The sequence below is a fragment of the Peromyscus maniculatus genome, chromosome 1 (genome assembly GCF_049852395.1).
Source record: "Peromyscus maniculatus bairdii isolate BWxNUB_F1_BW_parent chromosome 1, HU_Pman_BW_mat_3.1, whole genome shotgun sequence".
NCBI lineage: Eukaryota > Metazoa > Chordata > Mammalia > Rodentia > Cricetidae > Peromyscus > Peromyscus maniculatus.
Genome location: NC_134852.1, coordinates 115,619,919 through 115,637,498, shown reverse-complemented (window position 1 = coordinate 115,637,498; position 17,580 = coordinate 115,619,919). Strand labels below are relative to the sequence as shown.

At 37.7% G+C, this 17,580-nt stretch overlaps 1 protein-coding gene and 1 pseudogene across 1 annotated transcript; one reads left to right on the top strand and one right to left on the bottom strand.

The window, feature by feature from the left end:
- Positions 1-3,157: 3,157 nt before the first annotated feature.
- On the bottom strand, positions 3,158-4,169 carry LOC102928653 (olfactory receptor 52E8-like; annotated as a pseudogene).
- A 10,398-nt stretch (positions 4,170-14,567) lies between these two features.
- On the top strand, positions 14,568-15,521 carry LOC102928363 (olfactory receptor 52E8). Its single transcript, XM_006991786.1, has one exon. It carries the CDS (start codon positions 14,568-14,570, stop codon positions 15,519-15,521), a length of 954 nt encoding a protein of 317 aa, XP_006991848.1.
- Positions 15,522-17,580: the final 2,059 nt, after the last annotated feature.

Genomic DNA, 17,580 nt, shown 5'->3' with positions numbered 1-17,580 from the left:
GTAGGTCTTTGAAATGTTTGAAGATTGCCTATCCATCTGAAATAGTATCTTTATATATGTAGAAAACCTAACTAATATGAGTATAACCTTAATTATTATAGATGGCTATTAATCTGTGTTTCTTAATTATATGTTACAATTTCAAATGAGCTGCATAAACATAATATCCCAAAACCAAAATAAAAATATACATATAGTATAGCAGAATTGACCCTAAACCTATACTAATAAACCAAAATCCATACCAATGTAAAGGATTTGAGACCAACAGTTGATTTTGGAATTAAATTAGACTCAATAATCTACCTTTTTTCATCATTTCTGTATCAAACCACTCTTTTTTTTTTTAAGAAAAAGATTGACTGTGACCATTAACCATTTATAACCAAACCCCTTTAAATGAAAACAAACATTCATAAACAATATTTTGGGAATTTGGACATAGTTTTCTAAACCACTTCCTGCTGATTGGGGGCTCTGGTAATCTTATGGTGATCCTGAGAAAATTTGAGATAACGGTCAAGTCCTAAGAAAACCGGCTATAACTTTGATTTATAGATGCCATCTGTCAAGGTTCATGAGGTCTCACTTGATCAAATCTGATCCATCTTAACCTGGAACTAATCCACAGCCTCTTGCTTCCTGTGGAAACAAAAGCAGAGCCTCTTTTCCAAAACAACATATCCTTAGATCCAAATTTTGAAGTCAAAATACCTTTAAAATATATATGTTGGCTTAACTTAGCAGTCCCCACAATCAAATGTCTCTTTGTAATTAAAAATAACAAAGACAACATAATGTACAGTATTCAGACTCTCTGTGTATTTTCCATCTTTACGTGGCCTTTTTTTATTACTCTATTTCCTTTTTAAGGACTTTCTTTACCCTTTTTTATTCTCTCCCAAGCCTATGTATATTTTTAAACACACTGTAACCCTTTTAGAGGTTTTTTCCCACCTGAATTTGTCCTTATTGTGTATCTGTAATCCTTTTCTGACCAGGAGAGTTTTTAAATTGCAAAGTTGCATGACTAGGACCAAAGTGGCAGCTTTGGCTGCTGACTCCTCCCTGCTTGGCTTTTCAACATGGCCAGAGGTACCAATGAGTCATGCTTACCTCTCCAATTCTTGGAAGAAGTATTAATTAATGGATTGCTATATTTTTAAGCCTGTGGCTGTGCTCCCAGGCTTGCAGGCAGTGGCCAGGAGAAGCCTCTTTTCATTGTAGCCCATGAAAGACTGCAGGAGTCTGCCATGTCACTGCTGAAGCCCTCAGTAGCCAGGAGATTCTGTATGATCTGCACTAGGAAGATGTTCTTAGCTCTGTTTTAGAACCTTTTTTTAAAGCTCTCATGTTTTATGTGGAAATTCATGCCAAATGTCTGGGTACCAATTCTAGACTGAAGTTTCTTAGTCCCACCTGGTCCTACCTGGGCAGCAGCCATTTTTATAAAACAATCGCCCAGAGACTTAATCTTAATTACAAACTGTTTGGTCTATGGCTTAGGCTTATTGTTATCTAGCTCTGACATCTTAAATTTACCCATTTCTATTAATCTATGTATTGCTATGTGGCCATGGCACTACCAGTCTGCTGGCATCTTGTTCCTTGGGTAACTGGATGGTGTCTGCCCTGACTCGGCCCTTCTTCTCCCTGTCTCTCTGCTTAGATTTCCCACCTGGCTCTTATCCTGCCTTACTATAGGCCAAAACAGCTTTATTTATTAGCCAATGGGAGCAACATATTCAGAGCATACAGAAAGACCATCCCACAGCAGGAACTTCTTGGCATGAGAAAGGGTAATGGAAATGAACATGAGCAGAACTGATGATATACATATATGTAACTCATTTTGCATTGTGGATTTCCTTGTGATAACATATACCTAATACTTTATTTCTAATTTATCCTCCATTTCAGTGTACATTTAAAGGAGATCAGAAGAAAATCCTGGTCCTCAAACACAATCTTGAAATTGAATTTTAGAAAGATTTTTATCTCAATTATTCAGTCATCAAGTGGCTGTAGTGATAGTTTCAGGATTAAAGAATACTAAAGCAGATAGTATATGTACGATCAAATTGATGACAATACAAACTTTGGGGCATGCTAATTATCATTTTCACCATTTCTTTAATATTTGTTCTTATCTTTGAAGTTAATCATCATTAATAACATATTTTGAAGATATTTATATGTTAAATTAGTGAACATCAGTAGGAGTGTTATACAATTGGGCAAGATGATTGCTATGGCAACTTCCAAAGTCAAATTTGACTTTATCTTAGCTTGACAATATTTTACTTAAGAATTTTAAAGCAGTTTGTTTTTCAGTCTTTTTTGACTGCCAGTTTTGAAAAACAGGGATATATTGCTTATCTACTTTGCTGTTTCTTGTGTTAACCTTTTCATAGTGCAAAAGTTTATGGTTTTTCCACAAACTTATTTATGCTCCTTTTCTTTAATATTTTGAAATTCAATAACACTTTTTTTTATTTTTACACATTTCCCTGTTGAAAGTCATCCAGTTCAAATCCCTGTACATAAGCATGCATTCTCTCTGTCATGTGGCTAAATTGTACCTGACTTCCTAGTTCACAGTTAGTGCCCCTCTTTATTTGCATGACCATTACCTAAATCTGCTTCTATCATGACCATATGACCTGCATTTAAACATGTCTATAAAATAAATATGATTACTTGTAAGATATTTAGAACTAGACAATTCTAATAGTAAGTTCTTCCTTCAACAATTTAAAGCACTCTTCCTTGAAACTTGCTGTTGAAAGACATATTCTGCCAGGTTTCAATACAGGATACAGCATGTCTTCAACAGGCACCATCAACATTTATATGTATAATATGTGTATATGTATTATACATATTATATATATATACATATTCTACCAGGTTTCAGTAGAGGATACATCATGCCTTCAATAGCTGCCACCAACATATGTATATATGTATAATATTTAGATTTATATAAATCTATTATACTATATATAATATGTATTATAAATATATATCTGTAGTATACCAGTCACTAAGGAAGCTGAGACATAAAGATTTCAGGATGGCAGTCAGTCTGGGCTACACAGTGAGGTGCTGATGTTCAATTTTAGTAAAATTAATTATTACTTTTTATTATTAATTCAAGTTCTTTTAGACCTTATCCTCCCATTACTTGAACAAATTACCTCTCACTCATTTTTTTAGTCAAAAGAATCTTTACTCGTTGTTGGATCTGCTTGGTCCTGATCCCATAAATGACTGGGTTGAGGGCAGGAGGGATGACTACATAGAGATTGGCCAGGAGGATATGAATATACTGAGGGATGTTATGACCAAAGCGATGAGTGAGGAAGGAGAAAAGAGCTGGACCAAAGAAGGCTAAGATGACACAGATATGGGAGCTACATGTATTAAGAGCCTTCAGACGAGCATCTTGAGAAGGGAGGTGGAAAACGGCATATAAGATCTTAGAATAGGAAACTATAATAAGAAGCACATCCAGAAACAAAATGGAAATATTCCCAAGACCATAATAGACATTGGCTCTGATGCTGGCACAGGCCAGTCGTGCCACACCCATGTGCTCACAGTAAGTATGTGGGATGATTCTGTGTCCACAGTAAGGCAGCCTCAGGAGGAGAAAAATGATGGGAACAATCATGCATAGGCTTCTTATAACCATGACCACAGCAATCACAACGATGACTCTGTTGGTGAGGATCATGGTGTACCTGAGAGGGTTGCAAATAGCCACATAACGATCAAAGCCCATAGCAAGGAGTATGATGCTCTCCATGACTGTGAAGAAATGGATGAAAAAGACTTGAGCAACACAACATCCAAAGCACAGTTCCTGGAGGCCGAACCAGAAGATGCCCAACATCTTAGGTATGGTAGCAGTAGAGAGACTTAGGTCAATCATAGACAGCATAGCCAGAAAGTAGAACATGGGTTGGTGAAGGCTCCTGTCAGTCCATATGACAAACAGAATGATAAAGTTTCCAACAAGAGCGATCAGATACACAACACAGAAGGGAAAGCCCAGCCAGAACTGTGCAGCTTCCAGTCCTGGAATCCCCAGCAACAGGAAGGAAAGAGGGTGGGCCTCAGTGACATTGGGCAAGGGCATTCTTTTGCAGGCTGAAGCTGGGCATGGTTTAAAAGCTGTTGTCAGTTTCCATGGAACAGTTCATCCAGGCTTAATAGAGAGCTACAAAAATTTAAAGAGTCTTCAAACAATGTGTTGATATTAAAAATACATTTCTCCTAAGGCCTTTGAGTTTTCCCCCCCATTCTTCAGTTTTGTATAAATAATCCAAGTAACACTGCTCACCTACACCAAAAGTGTGAGAAGCTGAGATGTCAGATGTGAGCTACACAGTTCTTAAAATTAGTATTTAGAGTAAGAATGTGAACTCCCCTCTTTTCAAGAGCTAGATATGAGGAGGATATAATAAAACTGATACTACAATAGATACATTACAATAAATAGTACTACAATAGATATCATTAGTTTGGTGTCTATTGTTGAAAAACATTTCATCTATCATTATTATTTAGCTGTTTCATACAGTTATAATTTGCTGACATAAATTTTACTGTATCTGGTTTTATGGAGAAGAAGATGTTTTAGAAAGTTAAACCATGTCTCAGTATTTCCCATGTTAATAAACAGAAGTGTCAAGATTTCAAAACAAGTTGAAATTAATCATGCGACATAGTCTAGATCTGTCTTTGTAATTTTGTTAGTAGAAGCAGTACAAAGAGAGAGGGGAAAAATGGGTCTGAGGAAGAATAATTTATACAAAATTTCCTTAAAGGTAAAAAATCTGCATAAATTAAGCTACTATAATTTGAAGCTTTTATAAAACCATGATAATTATAACAGTGTTTTGTGGCCCAAAAGTGAATAAATTAAAAAGTAGAAAAAGACAGTGGAACTGAATTGGGAGTCTAAAATCAGACACACATATCTCATAGGATCTGGGTCTTTAACAGAAAGATAGCTTCAAATAAGAATTGAAGATGGGTTAGCATAAGGAAGTGGTGACCCATGAAGCATCTTCCCCATCTGAAGCTGCCTTATGGGAGCCTGCTGACTTCTAGTTGCAAATATGTAGCATCAAATTTGACCATCAGCCTGAAGCTAAAGTGTGAGTGTTTTTTTCTGTTTTACTGCACCTTTTATTAGCCACTTTTTATTTATTTATTTATATTTTTATTTATTTATTTATTTTTATTTATTTTACAATACTATTCAGTTCTACATAATAGCCACAGATTCCCTTGTTCTCTCCCTTCCTGCCCCCCTCCCCTTCCCCCCAGCACACCCTCCATTCCCACCTCCTCCAGATCAAGGTCTTCCCCAGGACTGGGATCGACCTGATAGACTCAGTCCAGGCAGGTCCAGTCCCCTCCTCCCAGATTGAGCCAAGCGTCCCTGCATAAGTCCCAGGTTTCAAACAGCTAACTCATGCAATGAGCCCAGGACCTGGTACCACTGCCTAGATGCCTCCCAAACAGATCAAGCCAATCGACTGTCTCACCTATTCAGAGCGTCTGATCCAGTTGGGGGCCTCTCAGCCTTTGGTTCATAGTTCATGTGTTTCCATTCATTGGCGAGGGTCGAGGGAAAGAGAGCGGGAGATCCTAGCTGGATCAAGAAAAGAGAGGGAGAACAAGGAATAGGAGACCATGGTAAATAAAGTGCAAGTTTTAGGAAACAGATCTTATGTCTACACTCACTTCTGACATCTTCAGTCTCAGGTCTCCCAAACTATCCTCATCACAAGAACTTACTAGAGGGACTCATAAAAATCATTCAAAGCTATTATGTTCATTCAGACAGCTTCTTACTGGAAAAGGATGCTGATTACAATTATACCCAGAAAGATATGCCTAGGAAAACCTGTGAGGTTTGCAAATGTGAGGTACCCACTGTCCTCTCATGGAATTGTGATGCACTATCCTCTTGACATTGTATGGCAATGTACATAGAGCATATTACCATCTAGGGAAGATCACCTGGACATTTTCATTATGGTCTAATTACATAAGCATGACTTTTTGCTTACTTCATGGCCAATATAGCATTATATTTGCTACTTTTCATGTTGACTGATGCCACTTGATCAAATCTCCAAACAAGTTCATGCTCTTGGTTAGTTTTCTTTAAGCATCAGTTTTTAATTAATTCTTTAAGAAGTTCATACAACCTATTTTGATTCTATGGCCTGGCTGCACCCTACAGTTAGCATGTCGTTTCAAGTCCTCACTTTGAACAAATTCATGGAGATTACCTCCTGGAGGCCCAGAACACTAAAGAGCTGCACTCTTTTTGTACAAATAAAAGTTCTTGTAGCAGAATCTTAAAAGTTCTTATTAATAAAATCAAACCCGAGGCAAGTTATTGGGGTCCATGCTGGTAGATCAGAGAGACAGAACTAGCCACAGCTATCTCACCTCGCCGGATCCTCAGCTGGTCTTGTCTCCTCAGACTGGAGGCCTCTGAGTCCTCATCCGGAATGAATCTCAGCTGAACTATGTTGCTCCATAGCCTGAATGCTTAACCAGCCACATGCTTAACCAGCCAAATCCTTCCAGTTTCTGATCCTCACGCCTTATATACCTTTTTGCTTTCTACCACCACTCCCTGGGATTAAAGGCTGGCTTTCTGGGATTAAAGGTGTGTGTCACCATGCTTGGCTATTTCCAATGTGGCCTTGAACTCACAGAGATCCAGAGGGATTTCTGTCTCTGGAATGTTAGGATTAAAGGCGTGTGCTATCACTGCCTAACTAGTGGCTTGTCTGTTCTCTGACCCCAGGTAAGTTTATTAAGGTACACAATATTTTGGGGAACACAATACCCCCACAAGTTCTTTATTACATGTTTACAAACTTATTTCCCAAAGTACTTGTTGCTGCTGTCTCTGAGCTTTTTGACCTTGTGCTTCATCGTCTAAGCTTGTACTTAACTGTAAATTCTAATAACCAGCTTTGAATTTAACTTACCCCTGAAATATGAAGAATGAAGAGAAGCCAAACAGCTAATACTTATATTGAGTCCTTTCCTATGTCAAAGTATTGTGAAGTCAATATAGAGTTAAAATGTATTGCTCTGTCCTCTAACTATTATGGCTCTTTTCTTTGTATATCACCTATTATGTCACTAAAAAGCAAATATAGGAAAACTAAGTAAAATTACAGAACATTTAGTATTATTAGATTATGACACAGGATTAGATCCTGTTCTGCTCTCAGATTACTGAGTGTAGGCATGTTATATGATGCCCTGGGTTTCTGTTTCATATAGGTAATGCACAGTAGTGTCTATTATTGAGTTGAATAAGTGAAATTATATATGTTTGAAATATTGTAGATGGCAATAAATTTTCTTTCCAATGTATTTCCCCCTTAATTTTGCCCTACATCATTAATACATGGCATCATGTTCACTGCTCTGGTATTATATATTTTAAGAATTTTCACCCATGAATAGATGTTTCTTGCTTGTTTACTCTTTTCTAATTATACTTTTATTTTTCAAAAGTTACATGAATATTCTAAATCCTCTCAATTTCTGAGAATCCAAATTCTAAGTATATATTGCAGAGACTTACCAAGATTTTCTTTCTTTCTTTCTCTGAGAGTCATGTAACAATTGTGTGTTCAGTTTTAAAATACAGATACATGGCTTAAAGGGAGCCTTTAATATACCTTAGGGGATATTAATGGTGTGTGTGTGTGTGTGTGTGTGTGTGTGTGTGTGTGTGTGTGTGTGTACTCAAGCTCTGGGGCAGACGGTTAGTAATAATGTCTCCAGATGCCAGAGTCCTAGTAAACAACAGTAATTCCCTTTAGCCACTGCACCAGGCAGAGAGCCATTCTTGGCTAATCTCAGTGAACAGTTTTCCTGTATTTAATTAATTGCCACTTTTTTGCTATTTCATATATCATTTTTTTGCAAGTTCCATTTTGTCTTTTGTTTTCTTTCTTCTTTCCCAGCCCTCTCTTCTCCAGCCTATGTATTGCTTGCTCTACCCACTTTCGATTCTGTCTGTGGCTGGGAGGAGAGAGGAAGTGAAGCATTAGCATTTTCATTCTTAGAAAATATGTACATTATAAAACCATTTTGAAGTTTTCATTCCATGGTGCATAGTGCAGTCACAATGCTGTGCTATTACCATTTCTATCTGGTACTAACATTTCTTATCTTTCCAAAGTAAACACTAAAGTCATTAAGTAGTCACTTCCCTACTCATCCCTCCCTTCAGCCCCTGGGAAACATTACTTCACTTTCTGTCCTTATGAATTTTCTTCAAAGTTTATTCTAGATAGTTCATATAATGGAACCATGCTATGTAGCTTACTCAATTATGAATTCCATTTTATGGATTTATATGTCTTTCTCCACATCAGCATACATTCCATTCCATACACTACTATAGTTCTTGTTTTGATTTGATCTTTTTGGTGTATCTTTATTTTCAATATTTATTGACTTTCATAAAAGCTTCATTCAAGTATATCATGCATTTGACCCAAATTAATCTTTCATAGCTTCTAAATTCTTTCCCCCTCCTGCTAGTCTACTTCCTACATTTTCACTACTTTCATGTTTCTCTCTCTCTCTCTCTCTCTCTCTCTCTCTCTCTCTCTCTCTCTCTCTCTCTCTCTCAGGCTTTGTGAAAGAAATGACAGAGGGCACTATTATAGATAACAAAGGTTAATATATAAAAGAGACAAGACAGTGCTAAGGTATCAGACAGCCTGCTGAAAAAATATGCAAAGGACATTGGGACATTTCTCAAAGGAAGATAACTATTATTCCAATGGGTATATAAACTTCCTTCTTCTCATTTTCTATTAGTTCTTCAAGACTCTCATAAAATGCAATTTTGATCACATTCACCCCTCTTCCTACTTCTTCAAATCCACCCCCTTCCCTACTCAAAACCCAGCAAGAGCAATTGGTGATGCCCATATATTTGTGAATCTCTGGCCTTCCACTGGAGCATTGCCAACCACCAGGAGCATGTTCTGTCATGTGTGGGCACATAGGTGGACTGAAAGAAACTATCTTCAGTAAAATGAGCCAAGCACAGGAAGCCACTATAAGGTTTCAACTCTGTAATTCCTATAAGGAGAAAATATATTGCTGGTTACAAGAGTCCAGGATGTGAGTGAGGTTGGGAAATTAAGATAAAGGGTATAAAGCTTTGGTCACAGGGAATGTATATGTTTTGGAGATCATTTGAATAGAGCTGTGACTGTCATAAAACAATAATGTGGTTTACTTGCAAAGAGTACATCTTGCCACTCTCGTGACAAATCTAAGGTAATTAACTTGTTAATTACTTTGATTTAATCATTTTATAATATACACTGACATCAAAACATTGTTTATATAATATAAATATGTAGAATCCTTAATTGTCATTATCCTTCATTTAGCCTGGCAAAATTAAAATAAAATATGCTCCCTTAAAAAGTTAGAGCTACCAATCTTTATTGTCATTTATAATATTTGACATTGGTAATTTTTCAAGGAATTCTCTTGATAAGAGCTCAATTTCGGTACCTTTCAGAGCTTCTTAATTTGCTATGTTGGGAAATCTTACGTTAGCGTTACAACTCAATAATTTCTACTTTTCTTTGTTATGACTTCCCTTCTTTTGTTGTGCTTATTTCTGCTTTTTTTCTGATTACTTTAAATGGCTATTTATTCCACTATCAGTGTTGTTTTTAATACCCGTGTTTATGCAAAGGCAGTCTGCTGACACAGCTGTTGGTGCATCACAGCAGTTTTCACAGAACAAACACTTCTTCCATATCTAGTGTGTGGATGTCTGTCATCAATGGGATACATGAGATAAACCAGGTTCTCTCACAGAAACACAGTGTTGGAAAAATCAATTAACAGAAACACAGTGTTGGAAAATCGATTAATGCATTCATAAGAATAAACTGCAGAAGGAGTAAAAGGGCTCTGGGAAAGGGGGGGCAACAGAGGATGAATAGGAAGATAACAGCAAGAATCCCAGAAATGTACTAGGAGTTTAAAAGTTTAATTTGAAATCACAAGTCAAACACATTCTATCAGTACAAATAAAAGAATAGCTAATTAGGAAGAAACAAAAGAGCAGCAACAGGCTCTTGCCCTTGTATCTTGTATATACAAAAAGTGACTGAGAGGAAGAATTCTCTGGAGTCCGCACACTACACCCTGTCAAGGTTCCCATGATACTGTGCGTGTATTCTTAGGGGAATCGGGCCCATGGAAAAAATAAATTTCTTTCCGCTCAGCAAACAAATAGTGTGCCCTAGGATAATCCCGACTGATGTTTCACAGAGATTTAGAAACCAAGGTAAGTCATATCCTGTTTAGACTACAAAAAAGTATCAAGGAGGTGAAGGAAGGGCTTCTGCCATGCTAGAATGAACTGATGGAGGAAAGGTGAATGTGTAAGTACCAGATGCAGAAAAATTACACATTCATGTAACTTCCAAGGCTGTACCTTCCCTACATACACTTGTATGATCATACAAATTCTTACATTTAAAACTAAGGAGAAATCTGAAGGTGGCTTTGCAGCAATATGTCTACTTTAATTTAGCTACTTTTTTGATCCCGTGTAAGTTTACACGTGTCTGAACTGCAAGAAGAGACAGAATGTGCTTCTCTGTTTTCAAGATGCAACAAGGAGATCTAAACTATGTTTTTGAATTAGTGAATTTATTTATAAGTGAATCATGAAGAATGGCTCTCTAGAGTAGTCATTTATTAAGTAGGAAAATGGAGGGGAAACTCTGATAGGTGTCATAGATGCTATGACAGACAGTTGGCCATGGGGTTTCAGAATTAGGTACAGAAAAAGAAAAGTCCAAGTGCTTATCTTTCCTATGCTCCTGAGTGATCATGTGGGTATGTGAGAACATAATGCCCTCCTGAGAGTTCCACAGGCATAAGGTTCTTTCTATGGTAGGTAGCCTCAATCTTCTCATTTTCTGTTCTTTGGAGCCACTGTTGATAACCTTGACACCAGTCAGTTAAGACTGACTGGTCAGCCTACTGAGTCTGAGATCCCTGAAAGACCATAGATTCCTTCTTAATGTATTCATTAGTCAGTGTGCTTTCATTTTTCCCACTTTGATCTTACTCTTCATCTAGAACAAAAAGCCTTTTCTTATTTACCTGCAGTGTTTTGATGTGGGGAATACTTCAGAGGAGATAGCTCAGTTGGCAAAAAGCTTGCCTTCTAAGCATGAGGAATTTGATCCCCCTCAACCAACACAAATAGCTGGACATTTTTGGCACGTAGCTATAATACCATGGTTTGGAGATGAAGAAAGGTGGATCCTTGGGACTTTCTGACCAACCAGCTTAGCCTGCTAAGTGAGTTCTAGGTCAATGAGAGAATATGTGTTAAAAATAAAAAAGTAAATATAAGATAAAATAAAATAAATAATGTAGATGGAACCTGAGGGAAAACACCTAAGGTTTATATATGCACATGTATACACATTTATGCCCACCCTCAAACATATTTGTGTGTGCTTGTGTGTGTCTACAGGCATGTAACCCCACTCCCAAAGTTCTAATGTCCTCATTTGACTTTTTCTTGACACCTTCTATTCGTCACAGTGTTCTGTGCATATGTCTACAATAACACTTTCAGTACAAGTTAAAAATGTCCTGTTTGGAGTTTTACTTTTCTTGCCACAAAATGGTATGTCTGAAGTGAGTGTATGGCCAGTTTTACCTAAATTTGTGTTCATATTGTCTGATTGACACCAGTATTTTTAGAATCCCTGTAAATACATAATGTAATGAATTGGGAAAGTGCTTCCTTAACTGTAATACCATGTATGCTCTCAGCAAATGAAGAATAGAATGATAACTTCATGTCAGATACCTTTATGTACCAAATGTAAGGACTCTAGTTTTCTTTTCCCTAGTATCAGCAACCTAGAAGACACACACACACACACACACACACACAGAGAGAGAGAGAGAGAGAGAGAGAGAGAGAGAGAGAGAGAGAGAGAGAGAGACACACACACAGTGTTCCTCAAACAATTTCTAAAATTGTCAAAATATTTTTCATGTCTGCTATGGTTCCTGGACTTTAAATGGGCACCTCTATGAAGGCATATGGGTCAGCATAGGTTTAAACTATGAAACACTGTATTCTTCAAATTTTTGTAAGTCCAAAGTAGAACTCTATATTTTTATTTATTTTTAATTTTTTTCATACAATATATTTTGATCACATTCTTTCCCTTATTCCATCCCCTCCAAGACTCCCCTACCCACCCACATCAACCACACCCCAAGGCAGGTTGCATTCATAAACATCTCTGATAGACACCTTGAATTCTTTCAACAGACAAGTGTTGTTAAATTTGAATATATTCTTTGTGTATCATTACACACAACACAATTGCTTCCACATTATTAGCACAATAATTTTTGTAAATAAGTGTGCAACAATGTGCTTCATGCTTGTTTTCTTCAGATGTTTAATTTACTACTTGTTCAGAATTTACTGTAATAGAAGTATCTATTAAACATGGCACTGAGATAGAATCAGAGAAGGAACTAAATGGAAATGTCTCTTCTCATGTGTATAAGAGAGAAGTATATTGAGAAATTGTGTAGCTCTCTCTTCCAAAGGCTGTTCCATGTCTGGACAGTTTCTTTACTGGATGCATTTATTTATTCACTGACCAAATGAAAGCTCTGTCTATATTAAGACAATCTTTCAATTTATGTTTTTATCATAGCCACAAAAGAACAAAATGATCTTTGTCAAGTATTATTTTTCCCTTTGTCTTTATTTACTTTCCAAACCTGGTGAGACTTTGTAATAGAGTTATAATGGATATGAATTATTTACTTCCCATAACATAAATTAAAATACCTACAGTTTCATCTCTTCATCTACCTATGAAAATACTGAGAACTTCTACATGAAGCTTCATGCAACCAAACAAAAGAAGGTAAGTTGTTCTGCTCTCAGAACCAGATCACCTTGTTAATAACACTACACAGAGACAACATTGTACACACCACATTTGGGAGTTTTGGCTTCCAAAATAGGGAAAGATCAAGATAAGAAATGCATGAGTGATTCTTTTTTTTCTTTTATTTATTTTATTTTACAATACTATTCAGTTCTACATAACAGCCACAGATTCCCTTGTTCTCCACCTTCCTGCCCCCCTCCCCTTCCCCCCAGCCTACCCCCCATTTCCACCACCTCCAGATCAAGGCCACCCCCGAGGACTGAGATCGACCTGATAGACTCAGTCCAGGCAGGTCCAGTCCCCTCCTCCCAGATTGAGCCAAGCGTACCTGTATAAGTCCCAGGTTTCAAACAGCTATCTCATGCAGCGAGCCCAGGACCTGGTACCACTGCCTAGATGCCTCCCAAACAGATCAAGCCAATCAACTGTCTCACCTATTCAGAGGGTCTGATCCAGTTGGGGGCCCCTCAGCCTTTGGTTCATAGTTCATGTGTTTCCATTCGTTTACCTATTTGTCCCTGTGCTTTATCCAACCTTGGTTTCAACAATTCTCCCTCATATAAACCCTCCTCTTTCTCGCTAATTAGACTCCCAGCGCTCCACCAGGGGCCTAGCCGTGGATGTCTGCATCCAGATTCCTCAGTACTTGGATGAGGTTTCTGGCACAACTATTAGGGTGTTTGGCCATCCCATCACCAGAGTAAGTCAGTCCCGGCTGTCTCTTGGCCATTGCCAGCAGTCTTTTGTGGGGGTATCTTTGTGGATTTCTGTGGTCTCTTTAGCACTTTGTTTCTTCCTTTTCTCATGTGGTCTTCATTTACCATGGTCTCCTATTCCTTGTTCTCCCTCTCTTTTCTTCATCCAGCTGGATCTCCCGCTCTCTTTCCCTCAACCGTCGCCCTTCATTGCCCCCACTCATGTCCAGGCTGTTCATGTAGATCTCATCCATTTCTCCGTCATTGGGTGATCCCCGTGTCTTTCTTGGGGTCCTCTTTTCCAGGTAGCCTCACTGGTGATGTGAGTAGCAGTTCAGTCATCCTTGTTCCACAGCTAGTATTCTCCTATGAGTGAGTACATACCATATTTGTCTTTCTGGGTCTGGGTTACCTCACTCATTTTTATTATTATTATTATTATTATTATTATTATTATTATTTATTATTAAGCAAAAGCATATGTGACATTACCTTGTACATCAGCTTTGGAACTTCATCCTCCTGGCCATGCATTCCTGGCCACACCACAGTTGGCAAATTTCTTCTTCCTCCTCTTCTTTGTATTAGTCTTTGCTATTACATGAGCTCAGTGCAGTAACGGTGGCTCTAAAGGTGATGCCTTGTGAAATTCAGGAGACTTAAACATAAAACAAAGAGAGTGTTCTTACCTCTTTCTACAAATATGAACAGAAGATTAAAAGGTTATTTTTATATTTGACCAGGAGTGAAGATAAAGAACTAAGTAGACAAAGAATCATACTGATCACACACAAGAACTTATCTGTATGAAGCACAGCATCTATCCATGACTGAGAGAATGTCCCTGTCTAACGACTCACAAGTCCATCCTTCCTCATTCCTCCTGCTGGGCATCCCAGGGCTAGAAGATGCACACATCTGGATTGGATTCCCCTTTTGTTTTCTGTATCTCATTGCAATACTGGGGAATACAGCTGTTTTATTTGTGATCCAAGCTGAACACAGTCTTCATGAGCCCATGTACTACTTTCTAGCCATGTTGAATTCCATTGACCTGGGTCTGACGACAGCCACCATCCCCAAAATGCTGGGTATCTTCTGGTTCAGTCTCAGGGAAATATCTTTTGGAGGCTGCCTTTCTCAGATGTTCTTCATCCACTTCTTCACCGTCATGGAAAGCATTATGTTGTTGGCCATGGGCTTTGACCGCTACATTGCCATTTGCAAGCCCCTTCAATATACTGTCATCCTCACCAACAAAGTCATTGGTGTCATCGCAAGTATTGCTGTCCTGCGAAGCCTATACATGGTCCTTCCCCTGGTGTTTCTCCTCCTGAGGCTGCCCTACTGTGGGCGTCACATCATCCCTCATACCTACTGTGAACACATGGGCATTGCCCGCCTAGCTTGTGCCAGCATCAAAGTCAATGTCATGTTTGGTCTCAGCAACATTGTTCTCTTGTTACTGGATGTGGTTCTTATTATTCTCTCCTATGTCAGGATCCTCTATGCGGTCTTCTGCCTTCCCTCCCGAGAGGCCAGGCTCAAGGCTCTCAACACCTGTGGCTCTCACATAGGTGTTATCTTAACTTTTTTTACTCCAGCATTTTTCTCTTTCTTGACACATCGTTTTGGCCATAATGTGCCCCAGTATATCCATATTTTCTTGGCTAATCTCTATGTGGTTGTCCCACCAGCCCTTAATCCTGTGATCTATGGGGTGAGGACCAAGCAGATTCGGGAGCGAGTGTTGAGAATTTTCTTCCAGAAAGATCACTAACCAATTGCACTTTGGAGAGTTTGTTTCAGAATTTGTCTCATGTTGTTGAAAGTAGTTATGTTTGTTCCAGTCCATAGAAAATTGGAAAAGGAACAGAAATATTGTGACCAAAATTTCACTTGAATGTGAATCAAACATCTTATATTTCAACGTAGTCCTGGGAATATTGGAAACCTTATGAAACTCTATTTTTGTAAACATTTCATTACTATTGTTGGATCTTGCAGATGGTTCTGTATGTAGGACAGTGTCCTCTTTTGCAGTAAAGCTAAGTGATCTATTCAAATTTCATCCCTAGCAGGAAGTACTAATTTAGGCCAAATAAGATTCCTCCAATTATGGCCATTTTATTTTTCCAAAATTTTGCATAATTTAATACAATGAAGAATATTTTTCCTTACTGCAAAGCCATAATGGATATATTAAGTGGCTTCCAGGATGAGGATATAATAGTGATAATTATGATAACAATTTACCCAAATATAGCATGACATCAGCTTATTACAAATACACCATTTACTCAAAGATATTTAAAAGAATATTCATTCATCTATTGTATTTACCGGGATCCTCCTTAACTGTTAATGTAATTTTCTCATCCATATCGAGAAGCTAGCAGAAAAAGCAAATTAGAAGTCAATGTAATGGAAAATGGTGACAATGTAGCTTTGATATAGCATGAAATATGCACTCATAAATAAGCATTTAGTTTTATTTGTTCAATGAGTAGTATTTATGATGCACTTGATACAAATTATATGATACATGATTATAATACATATATGTTGTGTACAATATTTATGTGTACACATATACTACATGTAGATATATATTTAAACAGTTTTCAAGTTCCACATGATTTTTTTTGAGCAGTAGAATGCAACCACTTTCATAGGAAAATAAGAAGTGGTAAGTTTAAAAGTAGTGTATATAAAGGTTTATTTCTGAGATTTAGAAGGTCTCAGAATGGATAGGGGAGGGGAACATGAAGTCTCACCCCAAGCTAGAGTTAGTGGCAAATTATTGCTTCTAGAGGAAGAAGAGGAAGTTTTCTTCAGGGATGTGAGTCTTGAAATAATACCCATGCTCCTATAGATGGTTCTACACCTAAGCACATGTAAGCAACACTAAGTTGGCTCAGAGTGCTGAGAGAGAGAGAGAGAGAGAGAGAGAGAGAGAGAGAGAGAGAGAGAGAGAGAGAGAGAGAGAGATCATGAAGTTGAGAGTGAAAAGTGGGGGGGGGGTAGAGGAGGAATTGGATGGGATGGAATGGGACAGAGATTTGACCAAAACACATTATATGCATGTATGACATTCTCAAACAATAAAAATAAAATTGTATAAAAACACAAGGAAGGAATTTTTTTAGAAGCTACTTCTATATTTCTATACTTCATGCATATACAAATATTTTAGGAAGTACAATATAGAAATAAAAATAAGGATTTAAAATTATTTTGGAGAAAGATGGTTTTAGGAAAAAGGCCTTTAAAAATACACATTGTTATAGTCAAGGCAAAATTACTCAGCAGATGCATTCTTGATCTCACAGCAGTTGGGTTTGTGTACACAAGCTCTTCAGAAGGCTGGGCCTGTCAGCATCCTGCCATGGAGAAGTGGCATGAGGTCCCACCTTTCTCTGAGAACTTACAGACAGGATCTAGGTATCTAGGATTCATGAGACCTGATTCCTCCCAGAGTACCAACAAGCACTTGATGGTCACTAGCAGAGGGGGGCATGTAACTACTGGTAAGAAGTCCAGGCTCTTGCAAGCTACCCCTCACTCTGGGTCCTGTGACAAATGTTAATAAAATGCTGTTGGTCACAAAAGAAAATGGAAAGGAAAGGAAGGAAAACATGAAAATACTAAGAGGAAGAGCTGAGAAGGGAATCAGTGAGAGTGGAAAGGGAAAAAACAGGACAGTAGGAGGGGGGATATGACACAAATTCATTATATACATAAATGAAGTATCATGATGAAATCTATTAGTATTTATAGTTAACATGTACTGATAAAAGAAGAGAACTCAAAAATAGATAATTAAAAAAAGCCAAAAA

Coding starts and splice junctions, on each gene's coding strand:
- LOC102928363 (XM_006991786.1), top strand. CDS start 14,568: ATGACTGAGAGAATGTCCCTGTCTAACGACTCACAAGTCCATCCTTCC.